At 41.6% G+C, this 20,085-nt stretch overlaps 1 protein-coding gene across 3 annotated transcripts in view; it reads right to left on the minus strand.

The window, feature by feature from the left end:
* Positions 1-333: 333 nt before the first annotated feature.
* STAC (SH3 and cysteine rich domain) overlaps positions 334-20,085 on the minus strand; it is a 101,105-nt gene continuing 81,353 nt past the window's right edge. For 2 of the 3 annotated variants that reach the window (XM_057555011.1, XM_007191492.2), the window contains exons 9-11: positions 9,554-9,605; positions 9,322-9,459; positions 334-2,100 (exon numbers count right to left, since the gene is read on the minus strand). In XM_057555011.1, the coding sequence (XP_057410994.1) occupies positions 2,002-2,100; positions 9,322-9,459; positions 9,554-9,605 (289 nt within the window). In that variant the 3' untranslated portion in view covers positions 334-2,001. The remainder of the gene's footprint in view (positions 2,101-9,321; positions 9,460-9,553; positions 9,606-20,085) is intronic. The other variant, XM_057555012.1, reaches the window with a different exon arrangement.

The following is a 20,085-nucleotide window of genomic DNA, read 5'->3' on the forward strand; positions in this document are numbered from 1 at the left end:
AGAGATCAAGGCAGAAGCTTCAGGGAGTTTTTTTGACCTAGCGACGGATGTCATGGAGAATCACTTCTGCTGTAGTCTACTGGCCACATAAGACCAGCACAGACTCAGTGTGGGACGGGCCTAAACAAAGTCAAGAATATCAGGAAGCAGGGATCATTGAGGGAATCACCTTGGAGCCTGGCTACCGTAGCCTCCTTCTGTTCAACTTCGAAAGGAAAACTGATTTTTTAAAATGCAAATTAAATTTGTACAGGATGTAACAAAACTGTACCCAAAAGCTTCAGTGGATATTCCACCAGAAAGAAGAGATCAGGACACATGTTTTCTATGCTCTTTCCAGCCATTGTGTTGTCTTTATTAAATGGAATATTGAATTAGAGGCAAAGAGTTTGTATTCTGGCGTTCCATTTCATGGAATGGCAGTCATGTTATCCACCCTGGCTCTCGAACAATCCATCTTGATTCTGTCCACTCAGTTTTGCACGTTGTATCAGAGAGGGAGGAAATTCTGGATGCTGGCTTTAAAATGAGAGTAAGGCATCCAAACTACTGTGAAACCAGCAGCCATCCCGTCTCAGCTCCCAACTTCACACTGAGCAGTAACAAAAGAAATAAACGGAGACTAATGATGCTTTGGTTTGGGAAATAATGCTTACATGCACAGGATGCATCCACGTAAGTCTTTTAAAAACCAATTGCTCTAATGATTTTATTGCTCCGTAACAAAATAAACCAAACTGACATTAATTCGAAGGTCATTGTGAATTGAAGTTTAACTGCATTAATGACTGATAAGATGCAAGTTTGAATGCTAGGAGGAGGCTTGAGGAGGAAGGCATCACAGTATATTGCATTCTTGTAAACATTAGTACAAATACAGAGTAATAGAGATTCCTCTAGTTGATGCTTAATAGGGCCCAAGTTCCTCTGCTTTCAGAGGGATGAAGCATTAAGGATTATTTTCCACTTTATATATCTGCTGGGGCATAATATTCTGCCCTAAAGAAGAATGGATTCCTATTTGGCTACTTTTCTCCTAAGATGCTGTTTCTGGTTCTCCTCCGTGTTTCTGGTTCCTGGCAAGGTGGGCTCAAACTCTCTTCAAAAGGGAGTCCTACAGGACGGCAGGAGGGGAAACTGTCCCCAGACAGAGGATGTCAAATGAAGATGAAGCACTCATGGAGACTTTTTTCCACATTCACTTCCCCAGCTCCATCTCCTTGGGGAAAGGACTTCATAATTGAAAGGGCTGTATAATCATCCATAACTAAGAGCTCTTTGCCCCACCTTACCCCACTGGGCCCACTGTTTCCTTCCATGCCTCGTATCCTGCCTCCGTCACCTTTGTCGGTAACTAGAGTAGCAGGGGGACTGCCTGACAGCAATTTTGGGGCAGATCAGGTCTTTGCAGTTGGTGCCTCATCAACGTATCCCTCACATCTAACGCACGCCACCAGGACTTATTCGGAGGCCAGAGAGACAGCTCGATCACAGTGAGGGGGGCTTGCGGGGAGTACTGGGGGCTAGGAAGTAGGGCTTCCTGATGCTCTGCAGAGAGACTGCTGGGGGCTTAGATGTGATGATGCTGATTGGTCGGTACTGGGGACAAAGGTCTGGAACCAGAATCACACTTGGCTACGTGGATCTGAGCCTCAACCGGGGCCACTCCACAGACTGGAGCATCCTCCAGCGGGTTAACTGACACCACATGGACAGGGAGGGAGTTGAGTCCTGGGGGACGGCGGTGGTTACCGCCTGCTGGGTACGGCACTCGGCTCTGCTGGCCGACTCTCTCAGCCTCACCCCCATCTCTGGGCAGCCTGGGTGTGCTGTGGGAGGCGCCTCCTGCCTTGTGGCTGTTCCCCCACAGTCTCAGACCCTTGAGTCTTGTCTCACTGTTTCCTGGGTGGCGGGTCAGCGCGGCAGCTCCTCTGGGTTAACACAGTGTGAGGTGAGGCATCACCGCAGTTTGCCGACTGCAAAAGGAGGAGGGGCCGGCAATCAGACGTTTTCTAGAACGTCGAAGGGGACCAGACCTTTCTTCTTTCCACTGAGGACTCTGATAAAGCCGTCTTGTTCTTCTTCAGAAGTCACACAGATCTGGAAAAAAGGAAGAAAAAAAGAAACGTGTCAATGGGAAAGAAGCTAGAACCCGCAGCTTGAATCACCGCTGGTTGAAGTCAGTGGAACACCAAATTGGAAAAGGGAGACTGGTTTAGGGAAATCGTGCCTCGGTGAGAAAAATATTTGATAAGAAATTAAGCAGCACCCTGGGTTTGAAACTAGGTCCAGGCATTGAATGTTTTCTGAGATTCAGCTTTATGAATGAGGATCAGTAAAGCAGGATTGATGATTCTGGGTCCCCCTGAAGAGTCCCTATGAGGACAGAATGAGATAATGCTTATCATAGAGCCTAGCATGCGGCACGAGGTTGAGTCCTCAATATATTATTTTAAAATCCAAAATAATGGCTATCATGTAGCAGGCTCCTGTCATATGCCTGGAAGTTTATACATATAATGTCAGGAAGTCAAAGGAAGCTATTTCATTCTTGGTCACAAGAAAATAGATGCTATCATCTTGCATATTCCAGAGTAAGACCACCTATGCTGGACTTAAAAAAGGAGGTGGTTAAGATCCATTTGGGTATTTTGTCATTCACCACTAACAGGCCATTGCAGGGCGTGTAAGGGTGGCTGAGGCCAGCTGTCAATGAGAAGCGGTTTTGAAGGGCTGTTCGTGTGCTGTGAGTTTCTCCTGCTGAACCTGCTTCCAAGGGCGGTGAGTTTTGTCCCTGGTTGGACTGCCTAGAAACAGAGCCTGAGACAGGAATCCTTGTGCAAGTGACTTGCTGTGGGAGTGCTCTCGGGAGGTGGGACGTGAGGGAAGCAGGATGGGCCAGGAGAAAGAGCTAGGCAAGGGTGTGGTCTCAGCTGGAGGTGAACCTCAGCCTGATCCCACAGCGAGCTCCGGAGCCTTAACTGTGTCATAGGATTGACCCACTTTCAAGCAAGGGGTCTGGCATTTTGGACCTCACGTTAGTCCTTGGTCACTGGCTGACCTGCGGAGTGAGAGGCGTAACTCTGGTGAGGCAGCTCTTGTTCCACCAAGGGGTATTCGCTGGAGAAGGGGCAGCTATGAGTTGTTAGTCGCTGACATAGCAGCTGCAAGATGGGTGCACACACCTAGTGAAGGGGATGTAGGCAGGGCACCAACAGAAATCAACAGAGAGGGTTCTTCTTTTACACAGAATAAAGAGCTTTATGATTAAGTATTAGGATACTTAAAGAGCTTGATTTGTGACTCCTGAGGCTTGGGGCACACAATGGACTGGTATCTGATTCATGTTTCAGAAATCTACTACCTGCCGGTTAAGTGCCCCTCTTGGCTCAGTTCCATTTTAGTCCTATCTGGCTAAAGTCCTTCAGTCTAACCCACTTCCGGGAGCGCATATGCTGATAATGTCTAAGGTTTCCCCCTGCATTGCCTCCAAGCTCATTAACATTTAAATACGCTGCCACTTGGAGCAGAAGAACAGTCATTTTATTTAAAAAGATTTCTTGCCTAGCATTCTTAGACTCAGTCTTCCCCTCAAAATACCTGTGAAAAGATAGGGAGTTGGAGGTGGGGAAGAAATGTCAAAATACTGAACGCCCAGACTGACAGCCATTCCAGAAGCTGAAATTTCCATAAGACCTTTGGAGCTGAGCTCAACTGATGACAGAAGCAAGTTGTGCTGCTGAACCAAGGATAAATCTACCAGCCTAAAAGATGACGCCGACCTTGTTGGTTGATATCAACAGTCATTACTGCCCCCTTCCCATGCAGCAGAGTCCAGACTTCTGTTCTGTTGTCTATCCTTACCCTGCAGGACTCAGGTAAATCCTAATTGGTCCAAGTCTGTTTCTATCCTCCTTGCTAATGATTCTTAGTGGTTCCCATGGGACTTAGTTCCAGCCAATGAAACAGTATGGAATATCTGCTCAGAAACTTCTGGGAAGGGTTGCTTTCCTCTTAAAAGAGATGCACTAGGAAGAAAATCTCTTTCTTTTTCTGGCAAGGATTCCTGGAGTGGCTGCAGCCATCTGTGATCACTAGGGCAGGTGGCTAACATTTTAAGCATAGCAGAACAGAGGGGTGGAGGAATCTAGATCCCTCCCTGATCATGGGATCAAGCTGCGGAATTACGAGTCCAAGAACTGCCCTGTATCCAGACATCTTACTATATGAGTAAAATATACCTTTTGCGGTTGACTCAATTGGAGTTTTGTGACTTGAGATATGTATTAGTTCACTTGTGCTGTCATAAATTACCAGAAATTAGTGGCTTTCAACAACACAATCTATTATATCACAGTTCTCTAAATCCTATGTCTGGTGGGCTTGGCCAGTTCTCTCTGCTCTGGGTTTCACAAGGCCAATACCAGGGAGTCAGTAGGGTCCTATTCCTTTCTTTCTCTTCTATTTCTCTAGGAGAGACTCCAATTCCAGGCTCATTTAGGTTGTTGCCGAATTCAGTTACTTGTAGTTGTAGGACTGAGGTCCCTGTTTCCTTGCTGGCTGTCAGCCAAGGGTCATTCTCAGCTGCTAGAAGCCACCTGAATTCCCTGACTTGTGGCCCCTTCCTACAGCTTCAAATCCAACAAGGGTGGGTTGAGTCCTTCTCACACTTAATCTCTTTCTGACCTGCCCTTCTGCCTCATCTCTCTTCTGCCCTCTTTTGCTGCATCTCTCTTTCTCCAGCCAGTTACATTTCACTGCTTTTAGGGGTACAAATGATTAGATTTGGCCAATGTAGACAATCCAGGCTACCTCCCTGTCACGTGGTCAATAACCTGCAACATAATCACATCTGCAAATTTGCTTTTACATAGGAAACAAATCCAAAGAAATCTGGATTTGTTTCCTATGGTGACTATAACAAATTACCACAAATTTTGTAGATTAAAACAACACAAATTTATTATCTTGCAGTCTTGGTGATCAGAGTCCCAAAATCAGGGTGTCATTAGGTCTGTGTTCCTTCCAGAGGCTCTAAGAGAGAATCTGTTTCCTTACCTTCAGCTTCTAGAGGCCACCTGCATCCCTTGGCTCATGGTCCCTTCCTGCATCTTCAAAGCCAACAGCACAGCATCTTCAAATCCCTCTCTTTCTTCCTCTCTACTTCTGCTGTCACATCTCCTCTGACTCGGACCCTCCTGTCTGCCTCTTATAAGGACCCCGGTGATTACATTAGGTTTATGTGGGAACCTACTTAACTTAAAGAAAACCTGCTGTAGAGGAAAGTGGACTGATTGAGAAGAAAATACTACAAGGAAATAAACATTAAATTAAGATCAATGTTAGAAGTGATGAAAGCCTGAATCAAACTTCAGAAAATTAAAGTGAAGTGTGGGACTATCTTGAAACATTCTCCTAGGAAGAAGTGAAGTGATAAAGTGGGAAGCAATAAAGAGATTAAAACCATAAGGGAAATACGATAAAACAGAGATGATTCAACTGAAGCATTATTAAGTCCCTGAAGGAAGAAGCATTAAGATCAAAAGGCAAAGGACCAACTGGGGGAAACGTTGGCCACACATGATAGATCAGGTGTAAATACCTTTAAAGGATAGAAAACTTTTTCAGCAGTGTAAGAAAACAAGAAAGTACATAAACAGATTATTCATAAAAGAAATACAAATGTGTTAAAATTTCAACCTCTCTAACCATCCAGGAAATGAGGATTAACATGAAATATTATTCACTTATCAAAACGACAGATATCGTTTTGTATGATATACAAATATGTAAAAAATAGTAACGTTCAGTTCTGGCAAGGATGTGGTAACCTGAATATTCTCATAAACAGCTGATGTGGGTGTAAATTGGCACAAATGTTTGGGAGGCAATTTGGCAGTATGTGTCAAGAACTGTAAAAACTGTTTATCTGTTTTCCTGTAAATTCTAAAGCATATCCTAAAGAAATAATCAGAGTTATAAAAAACAATTTAGGTTTAGAGGTGTTTATTGCAGTTATCCATAATAGTTTTTTAAAAACTCTGAATATCCAATCATAGAGGAAAACTTAATACATTCTTGTACACCTACACTAGGGGTTGGCAAAATTTTTCTGTAAAGGACTAAATAGGAAACATTTGCAGGCCACGTGGTCTCCACTGCAATGACTCAACCCAGCTGCTGTGGTATGAAAGCAGCCACAGGCAACGCAGGCAATACACAGATGAATGAGTGCAGCAGTGTTCTAATAAACTTTATTTTAAAAACAGGGCCAGACTGATCCATTGGTTATAGTTTCCCAACCTCTGATCTACATGATGATATGTTATACAACTGCTAAAACATGTGTTTTGATAAACATTTAATAACTAAGTTTAAAAAAAAGTTGCAAAACTAAATATAATATGATATCAAAATAAGAATTAGAAGAAAAGTCTGGTGGGAAATAACACGAAAGTATTTATGTCGATAGTCGCTTGATGGCTGAATTACCTGTGATCTTTATATTCTTCTTTGTAACTTTTGAGGGTATTTTCCAAATTTTCTCCACAATAAAAGCATTTTAGTTTTATTAATCTAAAAATGATTTATCCATTTTTCTTTAAAGCTTTTATAGAACACAAGAATCAATTAAAATAGTTCTCTAGGGATGACGGAACTATGGATGAATTAAAACATAGTTTTATGGTGTTTAAGTTGATTTAATAAGGATAGTTTTTAAATTTCAAAAATGAAGAAAACATACTCGTGTCAATGCAAACTCTAGGTGTGTTCACAACAAAAAGATAACTTAATTCTATTTGCAGCAAAAGTTCTGTGAAAAAATAATGTAATAATTGTGAGACAAATTAACCCCAGAGGCAGAAATTTAATCAAAGAGATGCATTACATTTGTTTTCAGGATCTAATTTCTTCTACTTCCCGGCTAATGACCATTTGTCTCTTTATATTTTTAGAGTTTAAATATCATGCTATTTTCTGATGTTTACTAGGTAATTTTAGGTGGCACTGGCCACTGTAGATGGATTTCCCATTTAGGCTTTTCTCTGAATGATGATGGCAGCAAGGGTAATGACCCCGCTCAGCACCCACGGTGGTCAGGCACTGTGCTGGTGCTTTACACAGGTGATACATGTAACTCTCACCTCCATGTCAAGAGATAGATGCTACTATGCCAATTTCACAGATGAGAACATTGACTTTCAGAGATGACTTTGTCAAACTCACACAGGATATAGATCCATTTCTGTATGATACTGGAATCTGTGTTTTGCTACTACATTAGACTCCCCTCAATCAACAAGCATGTTTTGAACTTTTACACCTAAAATAATTTAAGACGTTAAAGTGGAGACAAATTTAAAAGTTTTTCTCAATAATAGATTTTTAAAATGGAATTTTCATTCAGAGGGCTGATATTTTCCAAAACTTGGTAGCCACATTGATGACAAAGATCGAAAATAGAGATTTGTATAGGAGTAAAGAGATCTCAGTGCCTTTTGTTGACCCACATGTAATTGGAAATAAAAATGCCTTCAGTTGCCAAAGAACTACTATAGGACTTAAAAGTGAGAAATGGAAATGAAGGTCATTCTCAAATTTTAGCTTTGATCGGAACACCTGGGACGTCTGTAAAAAAGGCTGATTCCCTGCCTTTGCCCTGAAAGTTTCTGCTTCAGCAGGTGTGGGATGGAGTTAGAAATCTGCATTTTCAGGGAATTCCCTGGTGGCACAGTGGTTAAGAATCCGCCTGCCAATGCAGGGGACACGGGTTCAAGCCCTGGACCGGGAGGGTCCCACATGCCGTGGAGCAACTAAGCCCATGCGCCACTACTTCTGAGCCTGAGCTTTAGGGCCCGCGAACCACAACTACTGAGCCCGTGTGCTGCAACTACTGAAGCCTGTGCTCCGCAACAAGAGAAGCCACCGCAATGAGAAGTCCGCACACCGCAACGAAGAGTAGCCCCCGCTCGCCGCAACTAGAGAAAGCCTGCGTGCAGCAACGAAGACCCAACACAGCCAGAAATAAAATGAATAAAAAAAAAAAAAAAGAAATATGCATTTTCAGCAAGCTCCCAGGTGATTCTGATTCACGTGGTGCAAAGACCACACCTTAGAAATACCAGGCTACACAAATATCAGGGTTACAGCCCTTCCTAAACAATTACGGGTAGATTCATGCGGTTCCAGGTTCAGGCCGAAATGCTGTGTTGTGTCTCAAGCATGTCTAATTAAAGATGCTGGGTTGTTTGTCTCACCCCCACCCCAGCAGGTTGTCAGTTCAACCATGAGAGTGGAGAATGTGAGTTCATTCCCAGAAAAATTTTTTTCGGGGGGAATATGGCCAAGGGATTGGTAGAAGTCTTTGAGCAGCTGTTCTGCTTCTGGAAATTGATCAACTTAGGCAAATTTTAACTTGCCTTCTGCTTTCACTGGTTTGTATTTTAATAACATAAAACAATGTTTAATCTCAAATGGGGAAGCACAAGATTATTCTGAGAAAAAAAATAAAACAAGCTAGCAAAATTATGTAATAATGCTTTGCCAATAAAGATGAACATCCTTCCCGAATGTATTTCATTCAAAAGACTTCCCAGATTTTGTAACAGGAAGGATACAGTGGGTAATCTTGGAGAAGTTTGAAACACTGGTGTGGAATCCAGCTGGGAAAAGTCCCGTTTCCTTTGTGGGATGTTTATGGCATTAGAGATGGGGTCTCAGTCTGATGAGGGTGATTCCATTGCCTGTAATCAAGAATGACTCAGTAGGGCTTCTGTATGAGCAAGAATTTGTTTCCAAGGGCCCTTCTGGTCCTAGTACACTTGCCCTGAGGACACTTGCTTCCCTGGGAACCAAACTATGCAAAAGGCACTTGACATTCCCAGTTTGTTCCACATTGTCCAGGGCACATGGCTCAGTGGAAGGCACTGACTTGAAGCTTGCAGACCTATCTTTAAGTTCCAGCCTGGCCACTTAACCAAGTTTTTGCCCCTTAAGCAAGGCACATCACCTCTATGAACCTTTGTTTCCTCATTTATAGGCCATGTATAGAAGTTCAAAAAAATGTAGGTATATAAGCTCTGTAAATAATATATAATCTATATGTTTGGTTCCCAGGGAAGGCAAGTGAGCTTCCTAACATTTTGGTTTTGCATGTTTAGATCCTCCTACACTAATATCATTGGACTAAGAATATCTTTTCTCAAAGTGAATACTTCGCTTGTGACTCCACTTATTCAGACTTACATGTACTGCTATTTGTCAAAATGACTGTTACTGTATTTTGGTCGTACTTGGTATGAGTTTGTGTGCTTTACTCACCTGATTCTCTTTCAGTGTTATCTGCCCCTGTTCCTTACACCCAATGAAGGTTCTAACACATTTAAAAATCTTCTCATTTTGTTGTACTCTCTGAACAAAGTTGGCTGGAAAGAAGCCAATCCTGTCTTGAATTTTCCCCTGAAAGGAAAAAGGAGGCATGCATCCACAATTGTAGCATTCACTGTGATTATATTTACCAAATGACTTTTCGTAAAGAAAAAGAAATACTTACTTTCCACCAGTCTTCATTGGAGTCCTCTAGAACAGTAATCATGTCTCCTGGCCTAAAATGAAGAAGGAATGAGTTGGGTGGGGAAGTAGAGGGGGTAAAAGAGAAAAAGATGGTCCTTTAAAGTCAGAAGTGGTAGCTTTTCACTTACACAAATAATCCTAAAATAAGTAGGACTAAAATAAACATGACTTTTACCTGTTCTTCCCACCCATGAAAATAGCTTTGTTAGATACTGAAAGCAAGTGTAATTTCTGTGTTGTATTTTAAAAATAATCTTTAGCTTTATTTTTATATTATACGTAGATGATCATCTTTGCATTGAAAAAACCTCTAAAATTTGGAAGTCTGAAATATGAAAACTGGAGTTTTTTCATATTCTGCCCCATAATCCTCCTCCCATTGCCCAGAGGTGACTATTGTGAGTGGTTTCTTGTGCCTCCTTCTGGACCCTTTTTCATGCACTGACATTTATATAGAGATTATAGATGTATTTGGCTGTTTCTTTTGTTTACTAATGACATCTGGAATGAGACATTATCTTTATTATCAGCTATGTCTTCTCAGTACCTTCTTGAAACCATTTTTACTTAGTTCCACTTCCCTTGTCTGCCACCTTTTATGCTGGTATAATCTGGAATTTTGTTTTAGACTTGTGTGTGTGTCTGTTATATCCTTCATCAAGAATTACTTGGTTTAACTGAAGAATTACATAATGTTTTTGCTCTTGGTATTGTTGTAGATATGGTGATTACTTGCCACTTCTCATTTGATTTTCACATCCACGTGTGTGTGTGTGTGGATGTGTCTTTTCATTCCTTCTTCTCTGCACCTAATGACACTTTTACAATCTGAAGATTGTACTCTTTTTCAACTTGGGAACATCTTGTCTATGTTTTTCACTGTTTTCTCCCATTCATTTTTCTCTCTTCTTTCTTCCTGGAATTTCTATGCAACACATGTTGGACCTGCTGGATCAATTATCTATATCTTTTGTCTTTCTTACACATTTTCTATCTTAAAAAAAAAACTCTGTTTGGGACTTCCCTGGTGGTCCAGTAGTAAAGAATCTGCCACAGCTAGAGAGAAGCCCACACGCAGCAATGAAGAGCTCGTGCGCCGCGAGGAAAGATCCCGGATGCCGCAACTAAGACCCGATGCAGCCAAAAAACACAACAACAATAACAACCCCTACCCCCCCAAAAAAACAACTCTGTTCTAAAATTTTTCTCAATTTAATCTTCCTAATTGCTTAATGGGCTTGTCTCTTCTAATATTTATTATAATACAGAGAATTTTTTAAAAAAATTGAATTTCCAAGCATTCTGTATTATTTTCTCAAAGTTTCCTTTTAACATTTGTCACTTTATGTTATGGATGGAATAGTATGATGGATCTTTCTGAGGATATTATTATATATTTAAAACAATATTTCTTCCCTTTATTGAATGATTTGTTTCCACTAGGATTAGTTAGCCTGTTCTTTATCATATTACTTTACTTCTCCTTCATATCAAGGGATTTTCTCCAACACCTGTTTCTCGGCTGTCTCTTTATATTCATGACTGAAAACAGAGGGTGTGAATCGCTGGGCAAGTTTCTCTGCTATCACATACATCTGTATCTGCAATGTATGAGGGTCAATTTCAGGCTCTGCTTAAGAGAGCAGGGTGTGTCAGTTGACGCATCTCATCTTTGGATGCTTGAGAGCATAGCAGACAAGCAGTCTGGAGCCTCCTACCACCACCCCAAGGGCTAAAACAAGGGCGGCTTTCTTAACCCCGGGGAGAGAGAAGGTTAGATTATTTTCCTCTAAGTAGAGCTATCTTTTCCTTCCCTCCTGCTCTCTAGAAGCTCTGGAGGTCCAGAATTATCTCAACACAATTCTTTTTCTTTCTCAGTCTTTTGTGCCCACACAGGAGCCCTCCTTGGGCAGGGGTTCCCTTTCTTTACAGTACAGGTAATGGTTTAATTCTAGAGTCAAACACCATTGCTGCCTATTTCTCATTCTAAGTAGTAACACGGTGTTATGAACACTGTTGGGACTCTCTATCAGTTATATATTGCAATGATAATGCTGTGTAACAAACAGCCCCCAAACCTCAAAGACTCACTCACATTCTTGGGTGTTGGCTGCTGGCTGGGATGACTGGGTTGATTTTGCCTTATTCCATGTTTCTCATACCCCAGAAGGTCAGTTTGGACTTTCATAGCATTGCCAGGGCAGCAAATGGAAACGTGAAAAACACATAAGACCTCTATGGCCTAGGCTCAGAACTGACACATTTTCATTTCTGCCTCATTTTATTGGGCAAAGCAACTCTGCAGTGAGAGGAACTGTAAAGTCTCATGGCAAAGGGTATGGATACAGGGTTGGTGAAGAACTGGGGCCATTAATACAATTCAGTCACCAAGACATCATCATGCTCTTTAATGAACTTGTTGTGAATTCAGTGTCTCTTCTGTGCTCTTACATTTAAAGTTGTTTTTTTTTCCTGAGCATCCTTTGGTCTCTGGTCATCTGCCTTGTTCTCTATTTGCTGTAGTCTCCCAGGAAACTCCTAAGATTTTTTGGTCTCTGATAGTGTTATTTCTTATTTTCTAGTACTATGATGGATGTATTCTTTAAAAAATATATTTTCTGACATTTTAAGGGATTGGAGCAAGAAGGGAAGTAGATTTGTGTGCTCCTTTTGCTATTCTGGTTCAATCTCCTCTGCTGTCATTTTCAATTTTCAGTTAATATCTATCTTCTTAGGGGATTCCAAATACAACAGGCTTGTTGCACCTGAAGCATTAAACACAACTGGCATTTTGGTATTTCAACAGTCACAGTATCATGCTGATGCCACACAAAGTGAGAAGGCTGAAAATCACTCTTTTCTCAGGTGAGGGATTTAATTAAGCAGCAAGGATAAAAGTCAATGTAGAAAAGTCCTTCTAGCCCCAGCAGTTTTTATTTAGCCTAGTAACCTAAGAAACCATGTGTTAGCAACTACAGTGACTTTGCTGATGGTTCGGTAGAAATTGTTAAGTAGGGAATCAAGGTTGGAAGAGGCGACTTTTCTAAGGGTGTAAAACAGTGCTGCCTGAATCCAGCTTCTATTTTTATGGTCTAGAGAGTCAGTCTTCACCATGCCCAGATGTGGACAGTCCCTGAGCCCATGACCTATGTTAACTAAACCACACATTAGAATAAGGCACTCATTGGAATACAAGCTATAATTTTATGAGAAAGACCAGACATCCTGACATCCTGACAGCGTGATGGGGTTTCTGTCTTTTCCTATAAAAGAGCACTGCCAGCATCTAAAATTCCTTGGTGAGTGAGGAGAATTACATTCATCCCTTTATCCTTTGTTGTTTTGTTTACCCACTCATTCAACAAATATTACAGAACACTGACTCTGAAAGAGTGATTTTACTAGGCACTGGGTATACTTTGGTGAGTGAAGTCCTCACTGGAGCTAATATTCTAGTGAGAATGATAGATAACAAGCAAATGCATAATTAAACTTTTAATAAATATAGAATGTGTATATATAATAAATATATATGAAGGAAATAAACAGGATGCAGTCACAAAGAATAAGAGTGGACCCCTAATGATATGATTTAAATACTCTAATCATCAAGCAGAGACAGCTAATGTCTCTTTTTCACTTTGGGGAGGATCTTGCTCTAGGGCGGCACTTGAATCCAAGACAACAACTCTCTAACATCTGGGCAAGCACACATGTGGCTTGTGGGATTTCTACTGCCCTCTTGCCTCTGCCTGGCATTCTTTTCTTCTTTTCCCAGCATTCTTCCCCACTGAGGCTGCTTTAGATCCTTTCCCACACTGGGCTCCAGGCAGTTGATCTGAGTAGGCATGCAAGGTAAAAATCACTCTGTGTAATATAAGATTTTAAATTTATTTTTTAAAATATGTCTTGACCAGTTTTGAAACTCTGGCAAGAGATTGGTCAGTTCCCCCTTAAACATCTGATTAAATCAACACCCACACCACTTCCCTTATGAGGCTCAGATGCTCCGGGGCACTATGTACCAGCCCCATCCCTAAACGCCCTGGGGCCAGGTACCAGACAGCTAGGGACAGCCTCTGCACCCTGGAGCCTGTGAAATTATTCAAATTAGCTAACCCACAGGAAGCCTGGGAAACCCCACTAATCCCAGCTGCTGACCATATGTAAGCTGCCCCTACAGCTCCAGCTGCTGTTACCCTGACTCCCTGGTCGGCCAGTGTGGCCCTGTGTGGCAGCCCTTCACTCTCAACTGTGAGTTCTCTTCTAACCTGTTCTCAACTTAGTTCTTTTCTCCTACCTGTGGTGTCAGAGTGCCATGTCCTGCCATCAAAGAACTAAGTCAACACTCTGCCTACCTGCTGTACCTAGGAAGAGCCTTGCCATTGATCCTGGAGGAATGGAGGGCTAATGCTTAAAATTCTCCTTCCCTTGGTTGGTCCTAGGATGGACACTGCCAGCGCATGACTCTCTGTCTCTAGCTGTTTTTCATGCCTCTGTGGCTGACCAGGCCCCTTTCCATGAAACAGTTCTTTCTTATTTCACATTATCACACTCCAGGCATGTTAGTAGAAAGTCCTGCTCTGGTCTAACAGCTATTTTCTTTCTTCCAGGTGACTTTATGTTCCTGATCCATTATATATAGATTTTATAATTTAACTCTCTATTTCCAAATCTTGGAGATGAACTCGTCAGGCTCCCAAATAGTGAAAAAAAAAGCTTACTTTTGCTTAATTCAATCAATCAGAGCATCCTAAGTTCAGGTAAAAATTCTGCTGTACTGTAACCCAGAATTTTATACATTGATAAAAAGTACAATGCTCTTCAGAAACAATACAAGCATGAGCCTCCTACTTGGAGCAGATAGATCAGAACACCGCAGCTGCCCTTTTCTTTTTGTTTGTTCAGTAAAATTGGTCTTAAACCTAGAGGAAAATTTTCAGGTTGGTTATGTCATGATTCATGGAACATCCTGAAATGATGAGGGAACTGTGGGCTATCAATAGGAGTAGGAATAAAATAACAAAGCTAACTACAGAATCGTGGCTTCATGGTGAGGAGGACAGAGCTTGTGTGTGTGTGTGTGTGTTTACGTGTATGTGCATGTGAGCCTGATGGTTGCTATCTGGGGTCACTTCCAGCAGTCCTCTGCCTCCCTCATTTCTCGATTTTCCACTTGGACACAGAACCCATCTCGCCCTCAACCAAGTAAACTGGTTTCAGGGACGCAGAGGGCACAGTGTACATGCAGCGTATGAATGATGCAAGCGAGCCTGGCTATCTACAGAGAACTCTTCTGCAAGGTGTTATGAAGATGGTTGAGCCTTTCATGGGTGGGAGCTCCTGGAGGGTGGATTGTGAGCTGTCCTGAGGCCCCCCATCCAGCCTCTCTCCAGTCCCCACATAGAGCACAGATTCCTAGGGGTGGAGATAACTGACACCCTTCCGATGAGGTCACTGCTTCCGAGAAATACCTTCTCCACTGTCTGAGACAACCTGAGACCTCAGCTCGGCCCTCCTATGGGAAGCGCATGGACAAGGCAGGATGCTCTGGGCCTTCTTTGCTTTCATAATGTTTTGGATGTACTGAATATTTTGGACAACAAAGGAAATTTGTCTTTCTTTATCCCTCCATCTTTGTCTATTGAGCCGAAGGAAATTATATGGCATTCAAGTATTTTTTGAATGCTTATGACACGTTAGGTGTTGGGTGTGCACTCAGGGTACAAAGATGAAAGGATTATTCTATGCATCAGTTTTCTTATCTGTAAGGTGAAGATAATAATTGTACCTACCTCAATTTTTTTGAGGATTAAATGAGTTAATACTTGTGAAGCACGTTTAGATAAGCCCACAAGAGATGGTGGCTATTATGGTTGTTAAGACATAGTTATTGCCATCAAGATGTTGGTGATCTCAAAGGGGAAAGACATGTAAACTGGTAACTTATAGTGCCATTGCTAACTGAGAAGAAATATGCTCGAGGGGCACAAACATGTGTGGAATTGACCCCAAACAAAAATCGCAAACATACATGCTTCTTTGAGACTCAGCTACCTCAATTATATTTACATAATTACAAACTATGCATTATATCTATATCTGTATATCCATCTCTATACAGTGAACTATATTTACTTGGCAAAATTGCTATGTGAATTAAATGAGAACGCGTATGCGGAAGTCTTCAGCACTGTGGCTGATATACAATAAAGGCTTAAAAATTCTAATTTCCTCCTAAAAATGCAATTTTTCACTGGGAAATGAGATTTAGTAATCAGTACTTTTAAATGAGGTTCTGGCAGGGACAGTTCCGTAATGTGATAGCCTTTGACCTCTTAAGTGGCTTCCGACCTGAAGTTTGATGTGATTCACAGTTTCGGAAAAGTGTTTCCCTCTCTTCATGCCCCCACCCCTCATATCTTTTGCCCCTTGACTCCAGGTAGTGACCACAAAGGTGTGGCAGGGCCCGGGGTGGAGTGAGGATTCTACCACGCAGGTGGCTGATTGCAGGGGAGATGATGGAAGGGTTGAGGGGCTCCCACGCAGCCTGAAGGGGACGGCAATGCTCACTGAATGAAGTGGGCGTGACCAGTAGCATTTTCACACAAGTAAGAAGGTCAAGAGAGACTTTACCACTTATAGGCAGGGTTTGATTCCACCACTAACTCTACTAGATCCGGCTGCCTCTTGTACCACCCAAACTTTGTGAAAACTCCTTGGAATTGCCCATTTTACCCTGCAACTATTTGGGGATTTTTAAAATTTCTTAACACTTTCCCATTCATTAGGCAAGAAGAACCCCCAAGTCAAGCTTACATCAACCATGGTCACTGGGCCCAAACAGATCTCCTGGAGAAACCAAGACAAGGGGAATAAAAAAGGAGCCAGCCAAACTGCTCCATTAATTTTAGATCTACTGCTTAATTTTTCGCTAGACCCATTTCTCAATTTCTATAATCCTGGTCCAGAGCCTTTTACAGTCTGAGCACATGGATCGATAACAAGGAACTCCTGAACTCTGTAGTTTGATTTTGTCTTAAGCCTGGCATCCATAAGACTGCCTGCATCTTCTCAATTCCAGAGACCAGCTCAGAGAAAAAGCATTCAGCTAAAGGGCCATTTGGATGGGATTTGGTAAATGTTCCTGAACTGTCATGGATCATGCTCTCCAGAACCTAATTGAAAAAGGCATCTGAGTGAGAGGGAGGCTCCTAAACACATTAGTGACATTCAGGAAGATCTGGGTTTCTTGACATAGTGCAGCATCAGAGCATAATATGCATCAGAGACTTTCTTCAAATAGCCTTAATTGCATTTTGATGTCCTGGTGACTGTGAAGATTATTTTTAAATCAAATTGGTACATAAGAATTACGTTTAGTTTTAATTAAGTTGATGCATTTGCCAAGCAGTAATGTACTTAGAGAATGGAAACGAGACACCAAAAGAGTCTCATTTTGTCCTACCCTGTCTCAAGGGCTCTCCTTTTCTTATCTTATGGAGGGTTTATAAAACCTTACAGAGTGAAGCACATTACCAAATAAAAAGCCCCAATGCAGACCAGTGTACTGAGCATTGGCTGAGGGTCAGGAAACCTGCATTTTGGGTTGGCCACTGGCACACTACGCATCTTTGGAGAAGTCAGATAGGTCACAGTTGCTCTCAAATCTGGCAGGTAATCAGAATCCAGAGAAATACTTAACCATACAGATTTCCAAGTGGGATATGACTCTCTAGATCTGGGTGCAGCCCAGGAGTCTCTATTTTAATAACATTCTCCAGGAGATTCTTAAGGATTGGAACACGTGGTTTAACCATCCTAACCATAATTTTCTCTGTAAGATACTACTTGCTTGAATAACCCCACAGATTTGTTAAAAGAATGCAAGGGGCTGTCAGGGACAATTTGGAAGACTTTGAAACGGGCAAAACCGATGACTCATCTGGTGTCCTATGACACCATACCATCTGTGTGGTATGCCCTTCTGGGTAACCTCCCCCTTTCAATGTCTTTGAGCTATTGCACATCTCTGCAATAATGCAAATGATCCTTATCTATAGAAATGCAAGTGAATTGTGTCTGGCAGAATGTAGTCAATTACTACCCTGTGAATATCGACCAGTTTTGCATCTATTTGTAAATTCACATCAGCACTCCTAATTGCCTATATATGGGTGCTGTGTGAATTCTCCTTTGTACTGGTTCTCTCATTCATTAATGATTCAAATTAAATTTCTGACATGTGCTCATTTTATAATTGTATAACAGTTGTGATTTTATCTTAATTTTTAAAAATTGTCCTTGACCAGGAGTGACTTTTCATGAACCCACTGTATAGATCACAAGCTTCCTGTTCTTTTGAACCAGACTTAATAATCCAAATAGATTTATAAGGAGTGATGTGAGTGGCCAAAATGGGAGAAAGTAATGCATTATCTGAATCTGCTGATTAATATAAATTGTCAACCTTATCAGAGAGAAAACCTACCACAGTCAATGTAGGATGGAAAGTTTCGGGTGGGAGAAAGACAAGTGCACTGAGGGTCAGCCTCCCTGGGTAACTGCTCCGAGCCTCCACTTTCCACTTGTGAGTTCTTGGACTTGGTTCTCCCTCCCTCCCCTCAAAAGGGTAAAGGACCATAAACTGTCTCATTGGAATGTGAACTAAACAGCTAGGTGTCCATTTGCTACACTTGGACACCTAGTCCATTCGCTAGACTGGGAGGAAGGTAAGAATCTAAATATGCTTCTGCGATGAATTTCCACCACTTCTTTTGTAATGGGGTTTGCAGTTGGCTCACATTTGGCACCTCTTAAAATAATTCTCTTGTTCTATAGTTCAACCTATTCTTCGGTTATCCTTTCCTCCCTGGAAAGAGAGAATAGAATGACTGCTCACTATCCAAGCCGCACAGGCACCCATGTCCCCTCTATCTGGAAGCCTTGGCTAGGCTGTGATGCCACCTCCTTGAAAAGCCTTCCCTGGCTTCCCAAGGCTGCTTCAATGCCTTCTTTTTTTTTTTTTTTTTGAAGATTAAATGAAATGATGTATTGTAAAGAACTTGATACATAGTAGATGCTCCCTAAATATTAGTTTCCTTCCTCTCTTCCTCTTAAGTTTTAGGTCACAATCCTATTCTGCAGTGGGATGATGGTGGTCGGAAGCATTGATTCTTCCTAGGTGATGGTTCAATGCCTTCTTGAGGTGCAGTAGCAGCATCCTGGACTACATCCCCGCCCACAAGACCTCACATTGGAGGTACTTTCTTGTCTAGGGCTCTCAGCCTTATGGCCACTGGAGCTCTTTGAGAACAGGGCCTGAGAACTGCTCACCCTGCAGAGAGTACATGCTCATTCACCACGTGATGAGTGGTGGGTAGATGAAACAAATCCTGGAAACAGCCATACAAGGGTTAAAATCCCTTTTAACCTGATTTCAAGTGGTGCTTTCAATAAATCAGGAAGAGATGAATTCAGGCCATCCCATCTCCAGAGGTTCTTGTGAATATTAGCTAATGAGACAACGGGTTGCTTGGCTTTGTTCAGACTCACCCATGGAAAAATCCAGGACTCACTGCTTCCAAGAAAGAATCTGGCAATTCAAGACTATAAATCAGGAATCTAATTTGGAGTTACAAAAGAAGATATGTTTTTCTTTTAAGGCCCCCAAATTTAGGTGTTCTGACACACACATGGAGTGGCAATTAATTTGTATCTCCCTTAAAATTTAATAATTTTAAATAATATTTTATTATTATAAATATTATAAATAATATTTATAATAATTTTAATAATATTCGAACAGCAGTCTCCTCATTCCCTCTCTTGGCCCATAAGAATTCTTTTCCTCTCTTTTTTTCCCCCTTATGAAACATGGCCATTATCACATAAATCCATCTGGGGAGAAATAATAAAAATGAAAATGATTTAGATGTGGAAAACCAAAATGGATTCTTCGGAATAGGTATGGTCACTAAAATATGTATTTGTACCTTAGAATCTTTTATTTATTCTTGATCTTTTATTTCAGAGTCGCCACCATGTTTTAGGGGTTTGTGCTTACTCAAAGTTTTTTACATCTGCTGATTATTTAAATGGTATGTCAACTTGGCAAAGCCACTAGAGTTATTCTTATTGATTTTAAAAAGATGCACTGGTGTGAATAAGTGATATCTCCATGAATGTTTTGCAGACTTCTGAACCCAGAAGCAGTGAGGGTAATGAGGCTGGTTACAGTGTAAATGTGGAGGGCAGGATTTACTTTCATCAAAAGGCTAAGCATGGGTTATCAAGCTTTTGCTAATATGTGTGTGTAAAAATGCATGTGTATTTGAGTGTGCATAGGTATGTGTGTGAGTGTGTGACTGTGTGTGAGTTTGTGTGTATCTGACTGTGAGTGTGTGGGAGTGTATGTGCATATGTGATGTGTCACACACATACTCACGCACTTGGCCAGAATGATTGACACATGACCTTTGTGAATTCACGAGGCAGTGTAGGATGATAATG

This window comes from Balaenoptera acutorostrata, chromosome 10, assembly GCF_949987535.1.
Source record: "Balaenoptera acutorostrata chromosome 10, mBalAcu1.1, whole genome shotgun sequence".
Lineage (NCBI taxonomy): Eukaryota > Metazoa > Chordata > Mammalia > Artiodactyla > Balaenopteridae > Balaenoptera > Balaenoptera acutorostrata.